The 18,227-nt window shown below is 45.1% G+C and overlaps 1 protein-coding gene across 2 annotated transcripts; it reads left to right on the top strand.

Annotated features, from left to right (window-relative positions):
- The first annotated feature begins 694 nt into the window (after positions 1 to 694).
- Positions 695 to 17,664, top strand: ELMOD2 (ELMO domain containing 2). 2 transcript variants are annotated; one of them, XM_049770128.1, is made up of 9 exons: positions 695 to 801; positions 1,682 to 1,832; positions 4,124 to 4,152; positions 6,735 to 6,832; positions 7,857 to 7,986; positions 12,626 to 12,759; positions 14,931 to 14,999; positions 15,966 to 16,099; positions 17,201 to 17,664. In XM_049770128.1, exons 2-9 carry the CDS (start codon positions 1,691 to 1,693, stop codon positions 17,344 to 17,346), a joined length of 882 nt encoding a protein of 293 aa, XP_049626085.1. In that variant the 5' UTR covers positions 695 to 801; positions 1,682 to 1,690; the 3' UTR covers positions 17,347 to 17,664. The 2 variants fall into 2 exon arrangements, with proteins under 2 accessions (XP_049626085.1, XP_049626083.1); XM_049770126.1 differs by lacking the exon at positions 695 to 801 and having other exon boundaries at positions 1,625 to 1,832.
- The last annotated feature ends 563 nt before the right edge of the window (positions 17,665 to 18,227 follow it).

Raw genomic sequence — 18,227 nt, 5'->3', positions numbered from 1 at the left:
TCAGTCCATCATATTTGATCCTGGGACCACAAGGAACCTCAGCGCAAATCCAGGAGAAAAAAAAAAGACCAGGCTCATCAATGATTCTTGAATAAAAAAAAAAAAATCAAAACCACCAGCTATAGAATATTTATTTGCTGGATGAACCGTTGTTTCTTGCTAGTGAACAACCCAAACTCTTTTTTGGCAACATCTAGGCCTAGCCTCTTCTGCCAAGTGTTGGCCAAAGCCGAGTCACTTAAGGTGACTTCTTGGCCTGAGGCGCCCTCTGTTAGTTTCCTCCAGCATAAAGTGGAATTATGAATAATTACTTCCCAGAATTCAGACCCAAGAGAGGTTAATAACGAACGGCGCTGTGATAAACCCAAGTTCATCGAAAGTAACCCAAAAGCAAAGCTGCTCTCCCACGCCGACGGTCTCAGAGCAAGTGGGTGAGTTTGATCAGTTTCAAAGGCGGGAAATTCCAGGCGGCTCCAGAGAGTACCTAAGCATCCTTCGTTGCCGGGGAAACCGCCTGGCGTCCTCTAAAATTCGAGCATGCGCACTGGAGGAGCATTCAGCGGCTCCTCCCACCGACGTTTGCTATTGGCGAACCTGGGACCAATCGGAAGCGGCGGCGGTGTGGGCGGGCCTTGCCAAGGAGGCGGGCTCGCGGGCCGCGGGCGGCCCACTTCCGGGTCGCGGTGCTTGCAGGGAGCGCCCGGGAGCCGCGTCGTTTCCGTTGCCGGCAGTTTGCAGTTGGGGAAACCGAGGCAGCTCCGGCTGTGTGTTCCCTTCCCCTAGTGCTTCCGCTCCCGTGAGGTGGCCGTTTCTTTTCCTCTCGCCCCACCCCCGCGGCTGTGCGAGCGCCCCGAGCTGCCACGAAGGCTCCTCGGCGGGGCTTTGTTGCCCATCGGGGCCCCCGCTCGGGGCTGGCTGCGGCCCCCCGAGGTCGGGGCAGTCCCTGGCGTCCCCCCTCGCTTCCCCGCGCTGCCTGCCTCCCTCTGGGCGGGATGAGCGTGCCCAGGCGCCGCGTGCACCCCGCGCGCGCGACAGCAGTGACAGTGGTCCGGTCCCCTCGAAGGAGGCCAGGCGGGACGACACGAGCCTTTTTGTTGTTGCAGCTGTTAGGATTATTTTAAAAAGTAACCTCAAGCCCTTTCCATCGCTCCACCTCACAGGAGCTGTAGTTTTTCTTAGGCCCCCAGAGAGGCCTTTGTCCCCCTGCTGGGTGGGTGGGGAAGCCACTGCTCAGGTCCCCCCAGCGGTGCACATGTGTCCCCCAAGAAGGACGGGACGGGTGGGCGCTGTCCTTGCCCCCAAAGGACCCCCTCCCTGATGGGTTTCTCGAGTTGGGGATTCGTGCTCCCAGAAGGAGCAGTGTAGAGTAGGGAGCTGAGAGCTCGAGTTCTATCTAGTAAGTAGCATCATCGAGTGTCTTGACGTAACAAGCGACACACCGATGACCCGGAGTGTTCAGAACCGAACCGGTGAGACCCGCCCTAAGATGCTAAGAAGCCGAAGCAAAACCTGCCGAGCTTAAAAACCTGCCGGGTTCTGACCCACCGGATACACAGAATCCATCTAGTAGTACTATTTGGATTTGGATGAGTTGGCAAAACTGATTTCCTTCCCTTTCCCCCCTCCATCTTAATAACATCCTATGTAAGGTCATTAATTGTCATATTATTTCCTTCTCCAGGAAAAAAAAATGTTTATTTCTTTGTGGGAGTTCTTCTATGGGCACTTTTTCCGATATTGGATGAAATGGCTCCTCCGGCAGATGACGGGGAAATGTGAATTGCAGCGAATTTTTGATGCCTATGTAGGCGCCCAGAGGACAAAGAGGATAGGTAATGTGCTCTAGGGACTTTGAATCAGTGTCCCCCACCCTCCTACCCCCATAGTGATCTGCCCTGCTTACTCATAGTGATCCACATTGCATACTCACAGTGATCTGCTTTGCTTACTAGGTGGTGATCCACTCTGTGTGTACTCAGTGATCCGTGCTGCATACTCATAGTAATGCATTCTGCATACACACGGTTCCATTGCATACTCCTAGTGATCCACTCTGTATACCCGGCGATCCATGCTGCATATTTAGTGATCCGCTCTGCATATTCAGAGTGATCTGCTTTGCTTACTCATAGTGATCCACTCTGTATACTCAGTGATCTGCTCTGCTTACTCATAGTAATCTGCACTGCATACTCAAATGATCCGTTCTTCATGCAGTGATCCATGCTGCTTATAGTGATCTATTGTGCATACTCGGCGTGATCTGTACCAGCAAAAGGATCCTGACCACTGACTTCAGCTCAGTCTCAGCATTTTTAGAGTCTGGTTTTGACTCCTGGCTCTGAAGCCTTCTAGCTGATTCTGCAGAAATAGAAACTCATGTTTAACTTCTCCTTTGGTAAAAATGATTTCTCTCGACTTTGGCTCCTGAGAAGTGTAGTTTGTGCCTGATTTTCTACATTTTCTACAGGGGAAAAATACATTCTCCTTTCTTCCCTTTGAAATTTTTACTCAGGTGATGGTACTAGTTTCATCTTCAGACTTAGTGCCTTTCATCAGCTTTTTCATCTCTTTGGTAGCTCATGAGAGGAAAGAAACTGGTGATCCCCAATAAAGAGATTTAGACTCAAAACCTGCCCTGTCCAGTATTTTAATCTGTGCTAACCAAATGTGCTGGTGCAGAAACACTGGCCTTCACTTCCTGGAGATCAGAGATTGTAGCTGTATCCATCAAGATTCCTCTCGTACTATTAAATGAAACTGTTTGTCTTAGACTGATTTAATAGATATAAAAACTGATTTGAGGGCTGAGTGATAGTACAGTGAATAGACTGTACACAAGATGACCTGGGTTCGAACCAGTACCCATATATCATCTGAGCCAGATGTAACCCCTGAGCATCACTGGTTATGGCCCAGAAACAAAAATAAAAGCAAACAGACAAACCCCACCAAACTAACTTGAGCTCATATACTCTGATATGTCTTGTAGAAATATTTTTTGGGGATGGTGGTTCTTAAACGTTTGAAGGACCATATGGCACCCCAAGCCACTGTTGGACAGAGTGTTCCTCTCAGGCACACCAAAGTCATTATTTCACAAAAACTCACCATCACTGAGCATGCTTGAGGGAATAAAGTGGCTGCATCATTTCTCCTTGACCCAGGATAAGGGAGTCAGGGAATGGCTACAGTTCACAGGGTTAGAGGGAACTAGAGTGCTTTAGCTAAGGTCACCTCTGAAGATAGAATATAAGCACGAATATCCTAGTTACAGAATACCTAGAACACTAGTCATTTTTCTCCTTTTCTCCACTTTTGTGCCACTTGCCTCTGGCCTGTTTCCCTTTGTCCTTTGGCAGCTCAAGAACAAAGTGCCCTTGATAAGAAATCAGGGCAGTAAGAATGAACTTGCTGGTGTTTCAAAGTACCTGGGAGGAGCTTGCCTTAATGTTTGACTTCCGGGCACATGTATTTGGTTTGGGTTGGTCTGGACTGAATTGGACTGGATTGGACTACACATGGAGTCTTGTTTGCTCAGTTCTTAGAGTTGTTTCTCTGCCCCCCATTCCACAAAAGACATTTAAGAAATTTTATTTTTCAAATCATCAAGAAAAAGGAGACTATCCATCAGTATATCAGAACAATTTTTTTTAAAAGATCAGGAAAAGTACTGTTGTCATTCTTGGAAAAGGAAACCAGAATTTACAGGTGGTTTTGTTGTTTGCCTGGTTCGAGAGGCCCTGATATAGTCTTTGACCACTCGTCCTGCATCAGGGAGGAAAACCACTGATTAAGCACTTGCTGGGGACTCCCGATGAGTTCTGGGGACTCTGGTTGCATCGTGGTTGTGAATAGGCCTGGGGTTTCTTCACAGAAAAAGACAAACATCCCTTCAGTGCTGTTCGAGTCTGTCTGCAGCTTTGAGGATTCTGGAATCATCTAAATCTCAGGACCATAAGGGTAGAAATTTTATGGTGTTAGGTGACTCATTTATAACTCATTTATATAGTATCTTTCTGAGCTATAAATAACTGCCTGAGTGCTTTTATGAATTGTCTGTGGACTCATTCATAGCTACCATTGAAATTATAACATTTTGTTTTTATTGTTTTTATTTCAGAACATTCCTTGTCCCACTCCAAGAATAAGGTAAGGTCATAACAAAGTGGTTACTCTAGTAAACCTAACATTATTATTATTATTATTGTTATTATTGTTATTATTATTATTTTTTTCAGTTATTTTGAGCGGCGCTTAGGTAACTCCTGGCTCTGTGCTCAGAAATTACTATTGGTAGGCTTGGGACATCTTATGGGATGCCGGGCATAGAATCCCAGTTGGCTGCATGCAAGTAAAATGCCCTCGCTGTTATGCTATCACTTCAGCCCCCCAAAACTTAACCTTTTAAAAAATGACTCCTGGGGGCTGGAGCAGTGGTGCAATTGGTAGGGGCGCTTGCCTTGTACGCGCTAATCTAGGATGGACCACGGCTTGATCCCCCAGCATCCCATATGGTCCCCCAAGCCAGGAGTGATTTCTGAGTGTATGGCCAGGAGTAACTCCTGAGCGTCACCGGGTGTGGCCCAAAAACCAACCAACCAAACAAACAAAAAAAACCCAAAAACCCAAAACAAAACTCTTGGGTCCGGAGATAGTATCACAGGTAGGGTGCTTGCCTTGCATAGAAGTAATCTAGGTTCAATCTCCAGCACCCTTATCCCATGAGCATCACCAGGAGTGACTCCTGAATTCAGAGCCAGGAGTACCGTATTTTCCAGCGTATAAGACGACTGGGCGTATAAAACGACCCCCTAATTTTGCAGTTAACCTAAGTTTAGGCCTATATTCGCTGTATCAGACAGCACGTTCCTGTGCTGCAACTGTATGTACCACAGTGAGCCAATCACAACAAGCAAAGGTTCAAAGATAATACTGTAATAGACTTCCTCTCTGACTGGCCAATCTGAGCAGGCTTTTTACAGTGTAGATTCGGGTCCAAAACATTGTCTAATTTGCATGCATAAAAAGCCTGCTTGGATTGGCTGAGCTAGAGAGGTGTCTGAGCAGCCTTGCAGTGCTTGGTCCCTTATCATAGGCACCTTTTCTGGCAATTCTCTGCTGGAGTCAGTTAATCTCCCCCATTACATGAACCAAACAACACCCCATCCTCGGACCCTAGCACTGACCCACCAACACGGTTAGCTGGGTTTTGCCAGAAGTGGCCCCCAGATCTCCTGAGTACTGTTTGGGAGCCCCCAAGAAAGAGATTTGGAAACTCTGCAGCCTGATTTTTTGTTTCTTTAGCGGCATATTGAAACATTTTTCGGGATATACTTGGTGTATAAGACGACCCTGATTTTCGGTTGACTTTTTTTTTGTTTCAAAAGTCGTCTTATACGTCGGAAAATACGGTAACCCCTAACCATCACCGGGTGTCACTAAAAACTTTAAAAAGTTTCCTAGAATTCATTTAAAATTTAAAAAGTTTCCTAGAATTTATTTATTGGTTGTTATTTTTGTTTGTTTTGGGCCACATCTGGTAGTGCTCAGGGCTTACTCCTGTATCTACACTGAGACCACTTCTGGTGGGAATTTGGGGGTGGGCGACTATATGTGATGCCATGAATCAAAGCTGGGTCCATGCTTGCAGGGCAAGTGCCCTACCTGCAGCACTTATCACCGAAGTCCCAGAGCTCATCATTTTTAGTGACCTAAAGAATCTTTACTGTAAAGAATTGGGCCTCTATGGGTGATTGTCCTTCCACTGTAACTTTACCTTGTCCTCTTTCTTTGCATCTTTTGTTCTCATAATTCAAAATAAAAAATAAAAAAAAAAGAATTGGGCCTCGTACAGATATAAGACAAATATTTTGCTTATGACCAATGTGCATTTGATCCCTGCTCCTGTATATGGTCCCCCAACTACTTTCAGGAGTGATCCCTGAGCTTAGAGCCTGAGTAAGCCTTGAGTACCACTGGATGTGACCCCCACATTCAAACTCACCTCAAAAACCTCCCTTATAACTCTAATACAGAAAGATTACTGATCAGTTAGTATGGTGATTCCAGGAGAAAAATACCACTCAGTCAGAACCAGAGGGTATGTCAAGATCTGCCATCATATGACAGCTTAATGGTCTGGAGTGCAAGGCTTTTTGTGCAGGAGGCCTGACTTCCAAGCCCTCATCATATCCAGCAGTCCCCTAGTACCCCCCAAAATAAAAACAAAGGAAAGAAAAGGATCAATAAGCTTAGAAATAGGGGAAAGAAGCTCCAGATAAAAGGCCCAGATAAAAGATAAGGGGTGGTGTACCTGGAGTATGAATAAGATTCATCTGAGGGAATGAAGGAGCCCTTTGCGGCACTTCACGTCCTCAAACTGACCCTCAGCCCAATCGAGAAGGGCTACGAGGTGCACCTCTGCCCCTGGAGCACTGCTGGGGAGGCCTCCCTTCTGCTCCCCTTGCATTCCCAATACAAAGAAGAAATTTCTTTATGCCTGGAAAAGGCACTGCAAGGGCAGGACCTGGTCTGTTTCCAGGCGGGGAAGAAAGTAGATCTGGGGGTTTGTTTTGTTCTTTGCACCCTGGTATTTGAGAGCCCTGTAGTAATGGCAATCTCATGGTTCTTGTGTGGATAATGGTTCTGAGTGGGTCTGGGTCCCTCCCAACAACCCAGATGCCTCCTGATAGCCTACATCCCTTTCTCTCCACCCACTTTTCTCTCACTAGGTCTTACGGGCCGCCACGGTGGTAGAGGAGAGTGAGGTGGACAAGTGTGTGGATGACATTATGAGAGAGAAGAGCATCAGCGCTGAGAAGGACTCTAGGTAGTACTTCCAGGACCTTCAGGGGTACAGGGAAAATGGTGCACATGTGCACAGACACACACACACACACACACACACACACACACACACACACACACGCCTGCACACTGGACTTTCAGGGTTGCAGTGGGAATCGTGGGCATGTACACACACATGGCTGTACACCTGGGCATCCGCTCCAGCCTCTCTGTGCCCAGAAAACAAGGCCTCAGTGCTGTACTCCCCAGACAGTGCTCTTGCACATCCTCCCAAAGTTAACCTGCTGGGTGTGTTCTTATCCTGCAAAGCAGCACCCCCTGAGCAACCCCCTATCACCCTTGTCTCCACTCTGCAGCACTGACCCTTCTTCCCTATACAGATCATATTCTTCCCCTTGAGCAGGACTGTCAGCATCCACTGTGCTGTCTTCCCTAAGCCTGCACACAGATGGATAAATCATGGCAGAGTGCTGTGTTCTGGCCAAGCAGGGGAGCAGGGGTGGAGTGCCACAGGGCAGGAGAGCCCGGCTGAACCTTGTGTTATGCCAGCGAATTCTACCTCTGGCTTTGGGAATCCTGAGTAGGGGCATTAGCAGAGATATGATGGGGTGTGGGCTGCCATCCTCTCACTTGTATTTAGTGGACTAGTTGGTCATGCTCCCAGCTGTGTTGCATGGAGGTGGAGGGTCAGCCAAGGACTGGGAGGGGGAACAGAGACAGGCGGCTCACTAGATAGAGGTGGTGGAGCACCTCACAGCTGCTCGGAACCCAGTCCTAGGGCTCCTCCGTTGTACCACCTACTGGGTGAGGGAAATGAGGAAGCCCTTGAGGTTTTCTGGGGAACAGATACTGCGTAGCATTGGCAAGGGGGTCAGGGGCTTAGAGAGGAACTGCAGTGTCTACGGACTGGAGAAGTTGTGCTGAGACTGTTGCAAAGGTTGTCTAGGCCATGTGACTGCAGAAACTTGTGAGCCAGTGTTTTGGATGCTGTGTCCATCGAGATGCTGTGTGTGGTGGCCTTGATGTCATGGCTGTGTTGTTTCCAGCTTTCGGGGGTGCATGAAGGCCTGCCTGCTGCAGATCTCTGGCTACCGGCAGCTCTACCAGGATGTGGAGAATGTGAGGAAGAAGCCGTACGATGCAGACAACCTGCAGCATGAGAAGCTGCTCCTCCAGGTAAGTCAGTCAAGTTCTGCTTCAGCTGTGTTGGCAGGTTGGGCAGGTGCAGAGACCAGGGCACAGGGAGACAGGTCTGTGCATGTTCTGAAGTTCTTTACTCCTTCGAGAATTTCATTCCTTGGATGAAAGAGTTCTAGTTCTCTTTTATGTTTTTAATTTTATTGTTTTCAGATATGCTTCATTAAACTCCAGAAAGTTTTGTCTTGGGCCAGAGCTATAGCACAGCAGTAGGGCATTTTCTTTGCAGGTGACTGACCCAGGAAGAACCCAGGTTCCATCCCTGGCATCTCATATGATCCTCTGAGCCTGCCAGGAGTGATTTCTGAGTGCAGAGCCTGGAGTAACCCCTGAGCGCCATTAAGTATGGCCCTAAAACAAACAAACACACACACACGAGAGAGAGAGAGAGAGAGAGACAGAGACAGAGACAGAGACAGAGAAACAGAGAGAGAGACAGAGAGAGAGAGAGAGAGAGAGAGAGAGAGAGAGAGAGAGAGAGAGAGAGAGAGAGAGAAAAGAAAAAGAAAAGAAAAGAAAAGAAAAGAAAAGAAAAGAAAGTTTTGTCTTGATGCTCTTAATTCTGGAGCAAATTCTAAACTTGGAAGTGAAGATTTCTGCTCACCTGAAGCCTTTAAGCTTCAGTTTTCTTTTATGGGAAAAGGGGAGGTTGTTGGCCATAGTTGGCGACACTTGGGTTACTCCTGGCTCTGCAATATGAAATTACCCATGACAGGTTTAGGGGACCATGTGGGATACTGGTTATCAAACTCAGATTTGTCCCTGATCGGCCATGTGCAAGACAAAGACCCTACCACTGTGCTATTGCTCTGGCTCCAACTTTAGAGTTTTAGGCCTGTCAGTCACTCTTTAAAGTCAGGCATCTTTTTGGTTTATTCTTTTGGTTTTGTTTTGTTTTGTTTTGGGGCTCAGGGATTACTGCCCAGAATAACCAGAAATAACTCCTGCTGGTGTTTGGGGGTCAGATGGGATGCTGGAGGATGCTGGGGATTGAACCTAAGTCAGTCATGTGCAAGGCAAATACCCTCCCTGCTGTACATTTATCCAGCCCCTTGATTTATTCCTTTTTTTTTTTGCCACACTAGCGGCACTCAGGTTACTCCTGGCTCTGTGCTCAGAAATCACTCCCGGCAGGCTTGGGGGACCATATGGGATGCTGAAGATCGAACTTGAGTTTGCTGCTTGGAAGGCAAATGCCCTACCTGCTGTGCTATTGCTCTGCTCCCCCCCTCCCAATTTATTCTTTTTTTTTATTTTATTTTGGTTTTTGGGTCACACTGGCAGTGCTCAGGGGTTACTCCTGGTTCTATGCTCAGAAATCGCTCCTGGCATGTTCGAGGGACCATATGGGATGCCAGGATTCGAACCACTGACCTTCTGCATGCAAGGCAAATGCCTTACCTCCATGCTATCTCTCCGGCCCCATTAATTTATTCTTAAATTGGGCATGGGATTTTCCTTTCTGGGATTATTTGGCCAAATAATTCGGAATTTTAGGGACAAAAATGGTTACATAATACTGCAGTGGATTTGAAGACGAAGACAGTAAAGAGATGAGACTTAGCTGTCTTCTGTGTCTTGTTTGTGTGGTGTGAATCACACAGACCTCTCACATGCCCAGATGAGACTGTGAGGCTTGCTGTGGGGTTCAGTTCACCTCAAAGAGGAAGACTCAGGCCAAAAAGAGAGGAAAGATTTCTATAAATTTAGAAGTGGCAAGTTCTGGGTCAGAGCCAAGATCCAGCAAGCCTCAACATCAGTCTCCAAATGGTCACGTTTAAGACAATAGGGAATTTCAGGGGCCAGAGCGATAGCATAGTTGCAGGGCATTTGCCTTGCATGCAGCTGAACTGGGACAGACTCTGCTTCGATCCTGGCATCCCATATGGCCCCCCAAACCTGCCAGTAGTGATTTCTGAGTGCCGCTGGGCATGGCCCAAAACCCAAAAATAAATATATAGGGAATTTCAGACCCAGAAGTAAACCCTGAGCATCACAGCCTTGAGAATCACCCTCAAAATGAACAACAGAAAAAAGGAAATCTACAGTCATTTAGGCATAAGTGCCTGAGGAGGAAAGGATGGCTGTGTGGCTTCCAACATCTTACTTATATTTACTTGTAATTTTTTTACTTCAAATTAACTTTTATTTAATACTGTCTTTTTTAATATTTTACAACTTAAATATAATTAATTAGTACCATTTATTTATTCATTATAAAAATACCATTATTTTTTCCTCAGGCTGCCTATATTTTCTTTTTTATCTTAATATCATTGTTTAAACATTATGATTACAAAAATATTTGTAATTGCGTTTCAGCCATAAAAAAGAGCACCCCCCCTTACTAGTGCAACCTTCCCACCACCAATGCCCCCCATCTCTTTCCTCCCCCACCCCCTGCCTGTGTTCAAGACAGGCAATCTATTTCTCTAATTCACTACTATTGTCATGATAGTTGTTGGTGTAGTTATTTCTCTACTTGCACTCGCCAGTCTTTGGGTAAGCTTCATATCATGGGCTGTTCCTGCCAGCCCTCATCTCTATTGTCTCTGGATATTATTACAATACTATCTTCTATTTTTCTTAAATCCCACAGACGAATGAGACTATTCTGTGTCTATCTCTCTCCTTCTGACTCATTTCACTCAGCATAATAGTTTCCATCTCCATCCATGTATAGGAAAATTTTATGACTTTATTTTTCTGACAACTGCATAGTATTCCATTGTGTATATGTACCGCAGTTTCTTTAGCCACCCATTTGCTATCAGGCATCTTGGTTGTAATGAATACAGGTGTGCAAAAAGCATTTTTGTATTGTGTTTTTGTGTACTTAGGGTATATCCCTAAGTATAGCTGTATCATATGGTAGTTCAATTTCCAGTTATTGGTGGAATCTCCATATTATTTTCCATAAAGGCTGAACTAGACAGCATTCACACCAGCAGTGAATAAGAGTTTCTTTCTCCCCACATCCCCATCAGCTCTGTGTGATTGTGCCAGTCTCTGTGGTGTGAAATAGTACCTCATTGTTGTTTTGATTTGCATCTCTGATGATTAGTGATGTGGAATATTTTTATGTGCCTTTTGCCATTTGTATTTCTTCTTTGAGGAAGTATTTGTTCATTTCTTCTCCCTACTTTTTGATGGGTTAGATAGATTTTTCTTGTTAAGTTCTGTTACTTGTTTTTTATTTTTATTATAAATTAATTAAAATATGAATCATAAAGTTGTTTGTGATTGGGTTTCAGACATACAGTGTTTCAGTACCAATCCCTCCACCAATGTCCCCTCTACCTAGTTTCCCTCCCCACCATTTGCCTGCTTTTGAGCGGCGCTTTTTCTTAACTGACACTGGCTTACACCAGTGTGGCCGGTGGCCCCTCCGTTATCACATCTGACTACCTTTTGGCCCATCTCCTCCCCTCTGAGCAGTCCCTTCTCCTTGTTGCAGTTTTCCCAGCCCACATTGGTCCCCTGAGCACCACTGGAGTGATCCCAGAGCACAGAACCAGGAGTAAACCCTGAGCACCACCAGGCATGGTGCTCTAAACCAAAACCAAACAAACAAGCAGAAACCTGGAAATTTGTCGAGTTCTGTTCATGGAGCATGAAGGATGGGGTTGTCACTTCTCTGCCTCCTTCCTCAGTGTCCCAGTGATAGGGAATGGTCCCCACCTAGAGTAGATCCTTCATAAATGATCAGTGTCTTTGCCAGGCCCTCTAGAAAGCGATGGATCAATGCTGGTACATGGATGTTCTTTGGGAATACTCTAAAGTGCAAATGACAGCACTGAGGTGACTCACTGTTCGAGACGCCTGCAAATCAGTCCCTTCTCAGAATCTGTTCTTTAAATCTCTCTTCTAAATTGAAATATGTAGCTTTGTATAGACATTACTGTAAACTTTAGCATGGTTATAACTATGTGACAACCTAAACTATCATTTTACTTTTCTTTTTCTTTCTTTTTTTTTTTTTTTTTTTTTTTTTGCTTTTTTGGCCACACCCTGTGCCAGAGAAATAGCATGGAAGTAGGGATTTGCCTTGTATGAAGAAAGATGGTGGTCTGAATCCTGGCACCTCATATGGTCTCCCGTGCCTGCAGGGGCGATTTCTGAGCACAGAACCAGGAGTCACCCTTGAGCACTGCTGGGTTTGACCCAAAAACAAAACAAAACAAAAAACAACAACACAAAGAAATTGTTCCTGGCTCGGGAATAGCCAAATGGGATGCCAGGGATTGAACGAAGGTTCGTTCTAGATCAGCCATGTGCAAGGCAAATGCCATACTGCTGTGCTATCACTCTGGCCCCTCATTTTACTTTTTTCACTTATTTTATGAAAGCACTGTGTTCCACAAAGTTATTTATAGGGGAACTTTAGACTATAACTTAAATATTTTTTTTCTTTTACATTGGAACCAGTATGCCACTTAATAATTTTTAGGAGAATTGAAAAGTTTTCCCAAGAGAGCCTTCATGGAGCCTTAGGCCTCTCGGCAGAAATGGTGGACCTGGATGTAATTCTGGGGGGCATTATCAGTTGTGGGTGTGAATGTTGGTGATTCAGAGCACCACTCGCAGTGGTCACACTGGTGTGTATTTGTCTATCCAGCTATGGAAGCTGCTGATGCCCACCCAAAAGTTGCAGAGCCGGATCTCCAAGCAGTGGGCAGACATCGGGTTCCAGGGTGACGACCCTAAGACAGACTTCAGAGGCATGGGGATCCTGGGATTGCTCAATCTGGTGTAAGTGAGATGGGCGGGGACAAGTGGTGGTATCTTCTTGGAATGGAGCTCACACATGTACTGTCCAGCCTGGATTGATTCTAGTGGGGAATAAATTGTTTCGTTTTTGACAAAATCTGAATAATTTAGTCCTAGGCTCAGTGCACAGAAATTACTCCTGGCAATGCTTAGGAGACCCTATGGGATGCCAGGAATTATATCTGGGTTGGCTGCATGCAAGGCAAGTGCCCTCTTGGCTTTCCTCTCTTCTCATGTGTGAGATATCCATGTGTGTGATTTCTTTGCATATATATAATTTGTGTGCTGGTGTGTTTTGTGTGAGACTTGTTTCTGTGCATGTGTGATATTGTGTATATGTGTGTCTGTGTGTTTGTGTGAGTAATTTCTCTATGTTCCTCTTTCTCTTGTCTCAACCTCTCTGTTTACTGCTTAAAGAATTCTGTTTTCTCTTCTCTTCATCTTGTATGCTTCTTCTCTGGTTATCTCAGTTTCTTTAGAAATATCATTTTAAACAATAAAAGAAAAAAATAAAAAAAAGAAATATCATTTAAATGCTGAAAGATAGGGACCAGAGCGATAGCCCGGGACAGACCTGGGTTCAATACCTGATATCCCATCTGGTCCCTTGAGCCTATCAGGAGTACAGTGCTAGGCATAACCTCCGAGCACCGCTGGGTGCAGTCCAAAAAAAACGCAAAACAAGACAAAACAAAATAAAACATGCTGAAAAATAAATACCTACCATGAGCATTTGAGAGCCAATCTCCAGCAAGGGTAGAAAAATCAGATTCATTGCAGGAAAGAACTGCTGCAGGAACTTTCCATCTTTGGGGATCTGTGTCACCCCTTGATACTCTGATGAAAACTTTGTCTGTCCCCCCCCTCACCTACCCCAGAAATGTGCACAAGTAACATGTGCCTTACTTAAAAGCTTCACGGCCCCCCTTCATACATGAGGGATTCTTTGTTCATGGACTGCTAAGCTAGATACCCTGTTTTTATGGGTGGAATATTAGAGCCAGTGGATGAAAAGGCAAGCTGGCAGTATGAATCTGTAGAAGGAAGAGTCAATCAGTACTGCAGTGCCATCTCTGTGTTCGTTTCTCCTCTCCTCTACCAGCCCCTTCTCTGTGCATGTGACCATAAGGGCTCTAGCATACTCACTAGCCTCTCACTGCTGTGGGCCACTGAGAGTTAGACTCAGCTGCACTAATAAGGAAGTAACTCAGAATACCACTATTGCTGGGTTTTGCACTTTCATCTAATACAATACAACGAAAACTTTTCTCCTGGCATGGTGCCGTGCTTGAAGGGCCTTGGACTATTTTCTTGTGCAGTCAGGAAATGCCTGCTCACCTGCACTAGGCCACAGACCAGAGCTAGAAAATTGTTGCATGAAAGAGCCGAAAGTGCTCACCCCAGTGAATGGGCCCCATCTTTAAGAACTAAGAAAGGAGGTCAGAGCCATAGTACCATGGAGAAGACATTTGCCTGGCATGCAGCTGACCCAGGTTCAATCCCTCATGCCACATATGGTCCGCTGAGCTGCACCAGAAATGGTGTCTGAGCTCAGAGCCAGGAGGAAGCCCTGAGCACAAGAGGTGTGGCCCAAAACCAAAAACTTCAGCAAACTACTTGAGAGGTAGCTTTAGGAAACAAGCCAGCAGTAGTCTAGGATCTACAAACAGCTTTTTGTTTTCCTTTGTTCCAGTTAATACTTCTAACAATTTTGGTTTTGTGCCCCCCTTCTGGGGGCAGGGATGTTTTACTGCAAATGGTCACTGACTCAATCCTGCTGTACTAAATATGCTCTCAGCAACCCAGACTCCAACTTGATGTGGAGACCGGGTCCTCACTGCCAACTGAGTCTTGCAGTGTGTTCAAAGCAAAAAGACGAGGCAAAGAACTTGAGATTATTTGGGGGTGGAGGTAGATAATAGAAAGTCTTTGGGAGGTCTTGAAAGTTTTGCCACATTCTCTCCTCGAGCCTGGCAGTTTGAAGTCAAGTGTTGATCCAGAAACATCATCGAATGAGCAGAGGGGGATGAGGGGACATGGGCTGGCTGAGGAATGATGGTGGCCATTGGTAATTATCTTTCTCACAGCAGCTTTGTGTGTTGCTTCTAGACATCTTCAGATCTCATGTCAGCCCAGTTTCTTTCCCTTTTCAGGTATTTCAGTGAAAATTACACCAAAGAAGCTCATCAGATTCTTTCCCGTTCAAATCATCCACAGTTTGGGTAAGCTGCTTTATTCAAGATGTCAAACTCTTGGGCTTAAATTGATGTGATTATCTCAGGTTGAAAGACTTAGGAGGTACTTTTTTTTTTTTTAATGAGATTCTTTTCATAAGAAACCATTCTAATTTGAAATAAAGCCCAAATCAGAAATTCATTTATCACAAGATATCTCTGAAATGGAGATAATCTTTAGAGAAATAAATTGGGACATTGGAATAGGAAGTAGCTTTGATATCAGAAAAGGAAAATGAGAAATAGTTTTGGGAAATGGGTGAAATGCAAATTGAAGTCACATTATTAGCTTGTTATTATTTTCCTTCTCTAGTGATAGCTATTCTTTGAGGAAAGTCGATGAGTGTATTTTGAAAGTCAGTAAGCAAAGGGTAGTCTTGATTTTTTTCAATATTTTATGAAAGCTTACTTAAATATATTTATCTTTATTGAGGTACTGTGATTTACAGTGCTATTAATGATAGTTTTATGGAAGTTATTCAAGCATATTACTAGGGTACCTGCTTCCCTCCACCAATGTCCCAAGGGCACTTCCCTTTAAACATTCTCCTTTCCCCTCTTCTTTTATTTTTGTTTTTGGACCATGCCCAGAGGTGCTCAGGGGTTACTCCTAGCTCTGTGCTCAGGGGCTATATGAGATGCCAGGGATTGAAATTGGGCCAGCCACAAGCAAGGTGCATGCTCTTCCTGCTGTGCTGGCCCCTTGTTGTTTTTGTTAACTGACTCATATATTTATTTATATGGCATTATACCTTTATTTCAGAGTGTAACTGCATAAAGTCTGCAGTCTTTGAAAAGGTTTTACCTGAGTTTACTCTGGCTTGTTTCCCATAAGTGTGGGGTACTCTCATCGGTGCTGTTAGAAGGGTTCTGAGTGGCCGTTCCTACATCCTTGCAGACCTGAGCTGTGTTGGAGGAGCTCTCTCGGCATAACCGCTCCTGTCTCTGACTTAGGTATTCTTATGCAATAGTTGGGATCAATCTCACGGAGATGGCCTATGGCCTGCTCAAGAGTGACGCGCTCAAGTCCCACCTCTACAACTTTGTCCCTGGCGTGCCAACCTTGGAGCACTTCCACCAGTTCTACTGTGAGTGCCAATGGCTGCAGACCAACGTTTCTCTTTAACTTTGTTTTGTTTTGGGGACCACACCTGTCAGTGCTCAGGGCTTATTCCTGGCTCTGCCCTTCAGACATCGCTCCTGGCAGTGCTTGAGGGATACTAGATGGTGTTCTGGGGATGAAATCCTGGTCAGCCTCTATGCAAGACAAACTCCTTTACTGTTGTACTCTCTCTCTCTGGCCTCAGGTTTGTTTTGTTTTCTTTTTTCCTAGCTGCAGGTTTTATGTTATTTTTTGGTTTTTCGGGGGGACCATATCTGGCAGTGCTTAAGAGTTACTCTTGAAAGACTTGGGGGACCCATTTGGGATGCCAGGGATCGAACCTGGTTCAGCTGCCAGCAAGGCAAACAACTTCCTTGCTATGGCTTTGGCTGTTTCATGGTTTTGTTTTGTTTTGGTTTTGTTTTTGGATACACCAATAGTGCTCAAGAGTTACTCCTGACTACACTCTGAAAATATACCTGGCTTGGGGTCGGGGTGATAGCACAGCGGTAGGGCATTTGCCTTACATGCAGCCCACCTGAGACAGACCCAGGTTTGAGCAACAGAATCCCATATGGTTCTCTGAGCCATTTCTGAGTGCAGAGCCTAGAATAACCCCCTGAGTGCTGGTGAGTGTAGCCCCAAAACCAAAAAAAAAAAAAAAAAAAAAAAAAGGAAAAGAAAAAGAAAATACTCCTGGCAGTCTTGGGGGACCATATGGGATACTGCAAGAATCGAACCTGGGTCAGCAGCATGCAGGGAAAATGCCCTACATGCTGTCCTATTGTTCCGGCCTAGTTTCACGGGTTTTATTGGGGTTTTTTTGTTTGTTTGTTTGTTTGTTTTGGTTTTTGGTTTTTGGGTCACATCCGGCAGCGCTCAGGGATTTCTGGCTCTACACTCAGAAGTCGCTCCTCGCAGACTCGGGACCATATGGGATGCCGGGATTTGAACCACCGTCCTTCTGCATGCAAGGCAAACACCTTACCTCCATGCTATCTCTCTGGCCCCAGTTTCATGTTTAAATATGAGGTAGTCTGGTTGGGATTCCACTGATGAACACTCTCTACCTTTTCTATTGCTACAGGTTATCTTGTCTATGAATTTGACAAGTTTTGGTTTGAAGAGAAACCAGAAAGCATCATGTTGTTCAACGTGTACCGAGAGAAATTTCACGAAAAGATTAAAGGACTCTTGCAGGATTATAATGTATCCCTTACTTTAAAAACATGAAGCCTCTGTAGTTGCTTCTCCTTTGCCCCCATTTTGCACATGAAGCAGCATTTATATGTTGTACTAGAAATTATCTGATCACTACACTCCTTATAATAGAATTAATTTCCTACAGAGATATTTCAGAAAATATTTAAGAAAGCTAACGGACAATCAGTGTATGTTTACAATGGTCTGTACACTGTTCCTGAGCCTTCCAAAGACCCTCGGTGGAGTCAGATGCACTCCCCCAGTTTGAAACTTGGTACTTAAACCCATTTAATGTAAGAGTGAAAATTAGGTATTTGTATTAAATTGGTTGATGACACCGTGTCGAAATCCGTTTTCACTGTTAGGTCACGCAGCCATCATATTGGCGTCTTCTCAGAACTCCTTCCTGGCTTTTGGTGTTGCTGTGTTTGTTTTGCGTTCATCTCATTTGATTTTGATTTCTCAGGCAGTTGACAAGGAGAGCATTTGGCCCTCTGCAGTTGGCTGGGTGAGCACTGTGGTCCCTTGTATTGCTGACTCAGAGCTGGAGCTAGTCAGTACTGAGTGTGATGGGGAATCAGGAGGCCAGTGTGGCCACAGTGGTCTTCAAACTCCACAGTTTCATTTTAGACCTTAGAGCCATTTTTTCTCCAGCTGTAGACAAGAATCTTAGCTGGTAATTGGTGTGAGGCATATCTCTGAAGCCTCTCCCTCCTGTGTGTACGAAAAGACACTTAATTGGTTCAAAATATCTTGCTGATCTTTTGAAAGTCTTGCTGCCTCAGTCACTCTCTGTCTTTGCACTTCCAGGGAAGATCTAAAGCTTTGTTTCTATATGTTTTTGAAATGGATGGTTGGCTTCTGTTCTTTGGCCTTAACTTCTCCACGTCACACTATGGATTGTGTCTAGG

The sequence above is a fragment of the Suncus etruscus genome, chromosome 3, assembly GCF_024139225.1.
Source record: "Suncus etruscus isolate mSunEtr1 chromosome 3, mSunEtr1.pri.cur, whole genome shotgun sequence".
NCBI classification, from domain to species: Eukaryota; Metazoa; Chordata; class Mammalia; order Eulipotyphla; family Soricidae; genus Suncus; species Suncus etruscus.
The sequence above is the reverse complement of the archived record's forward strand: the minus strand, read 5'-3'. Positions and strand labels throughout refer to the sequence as shown.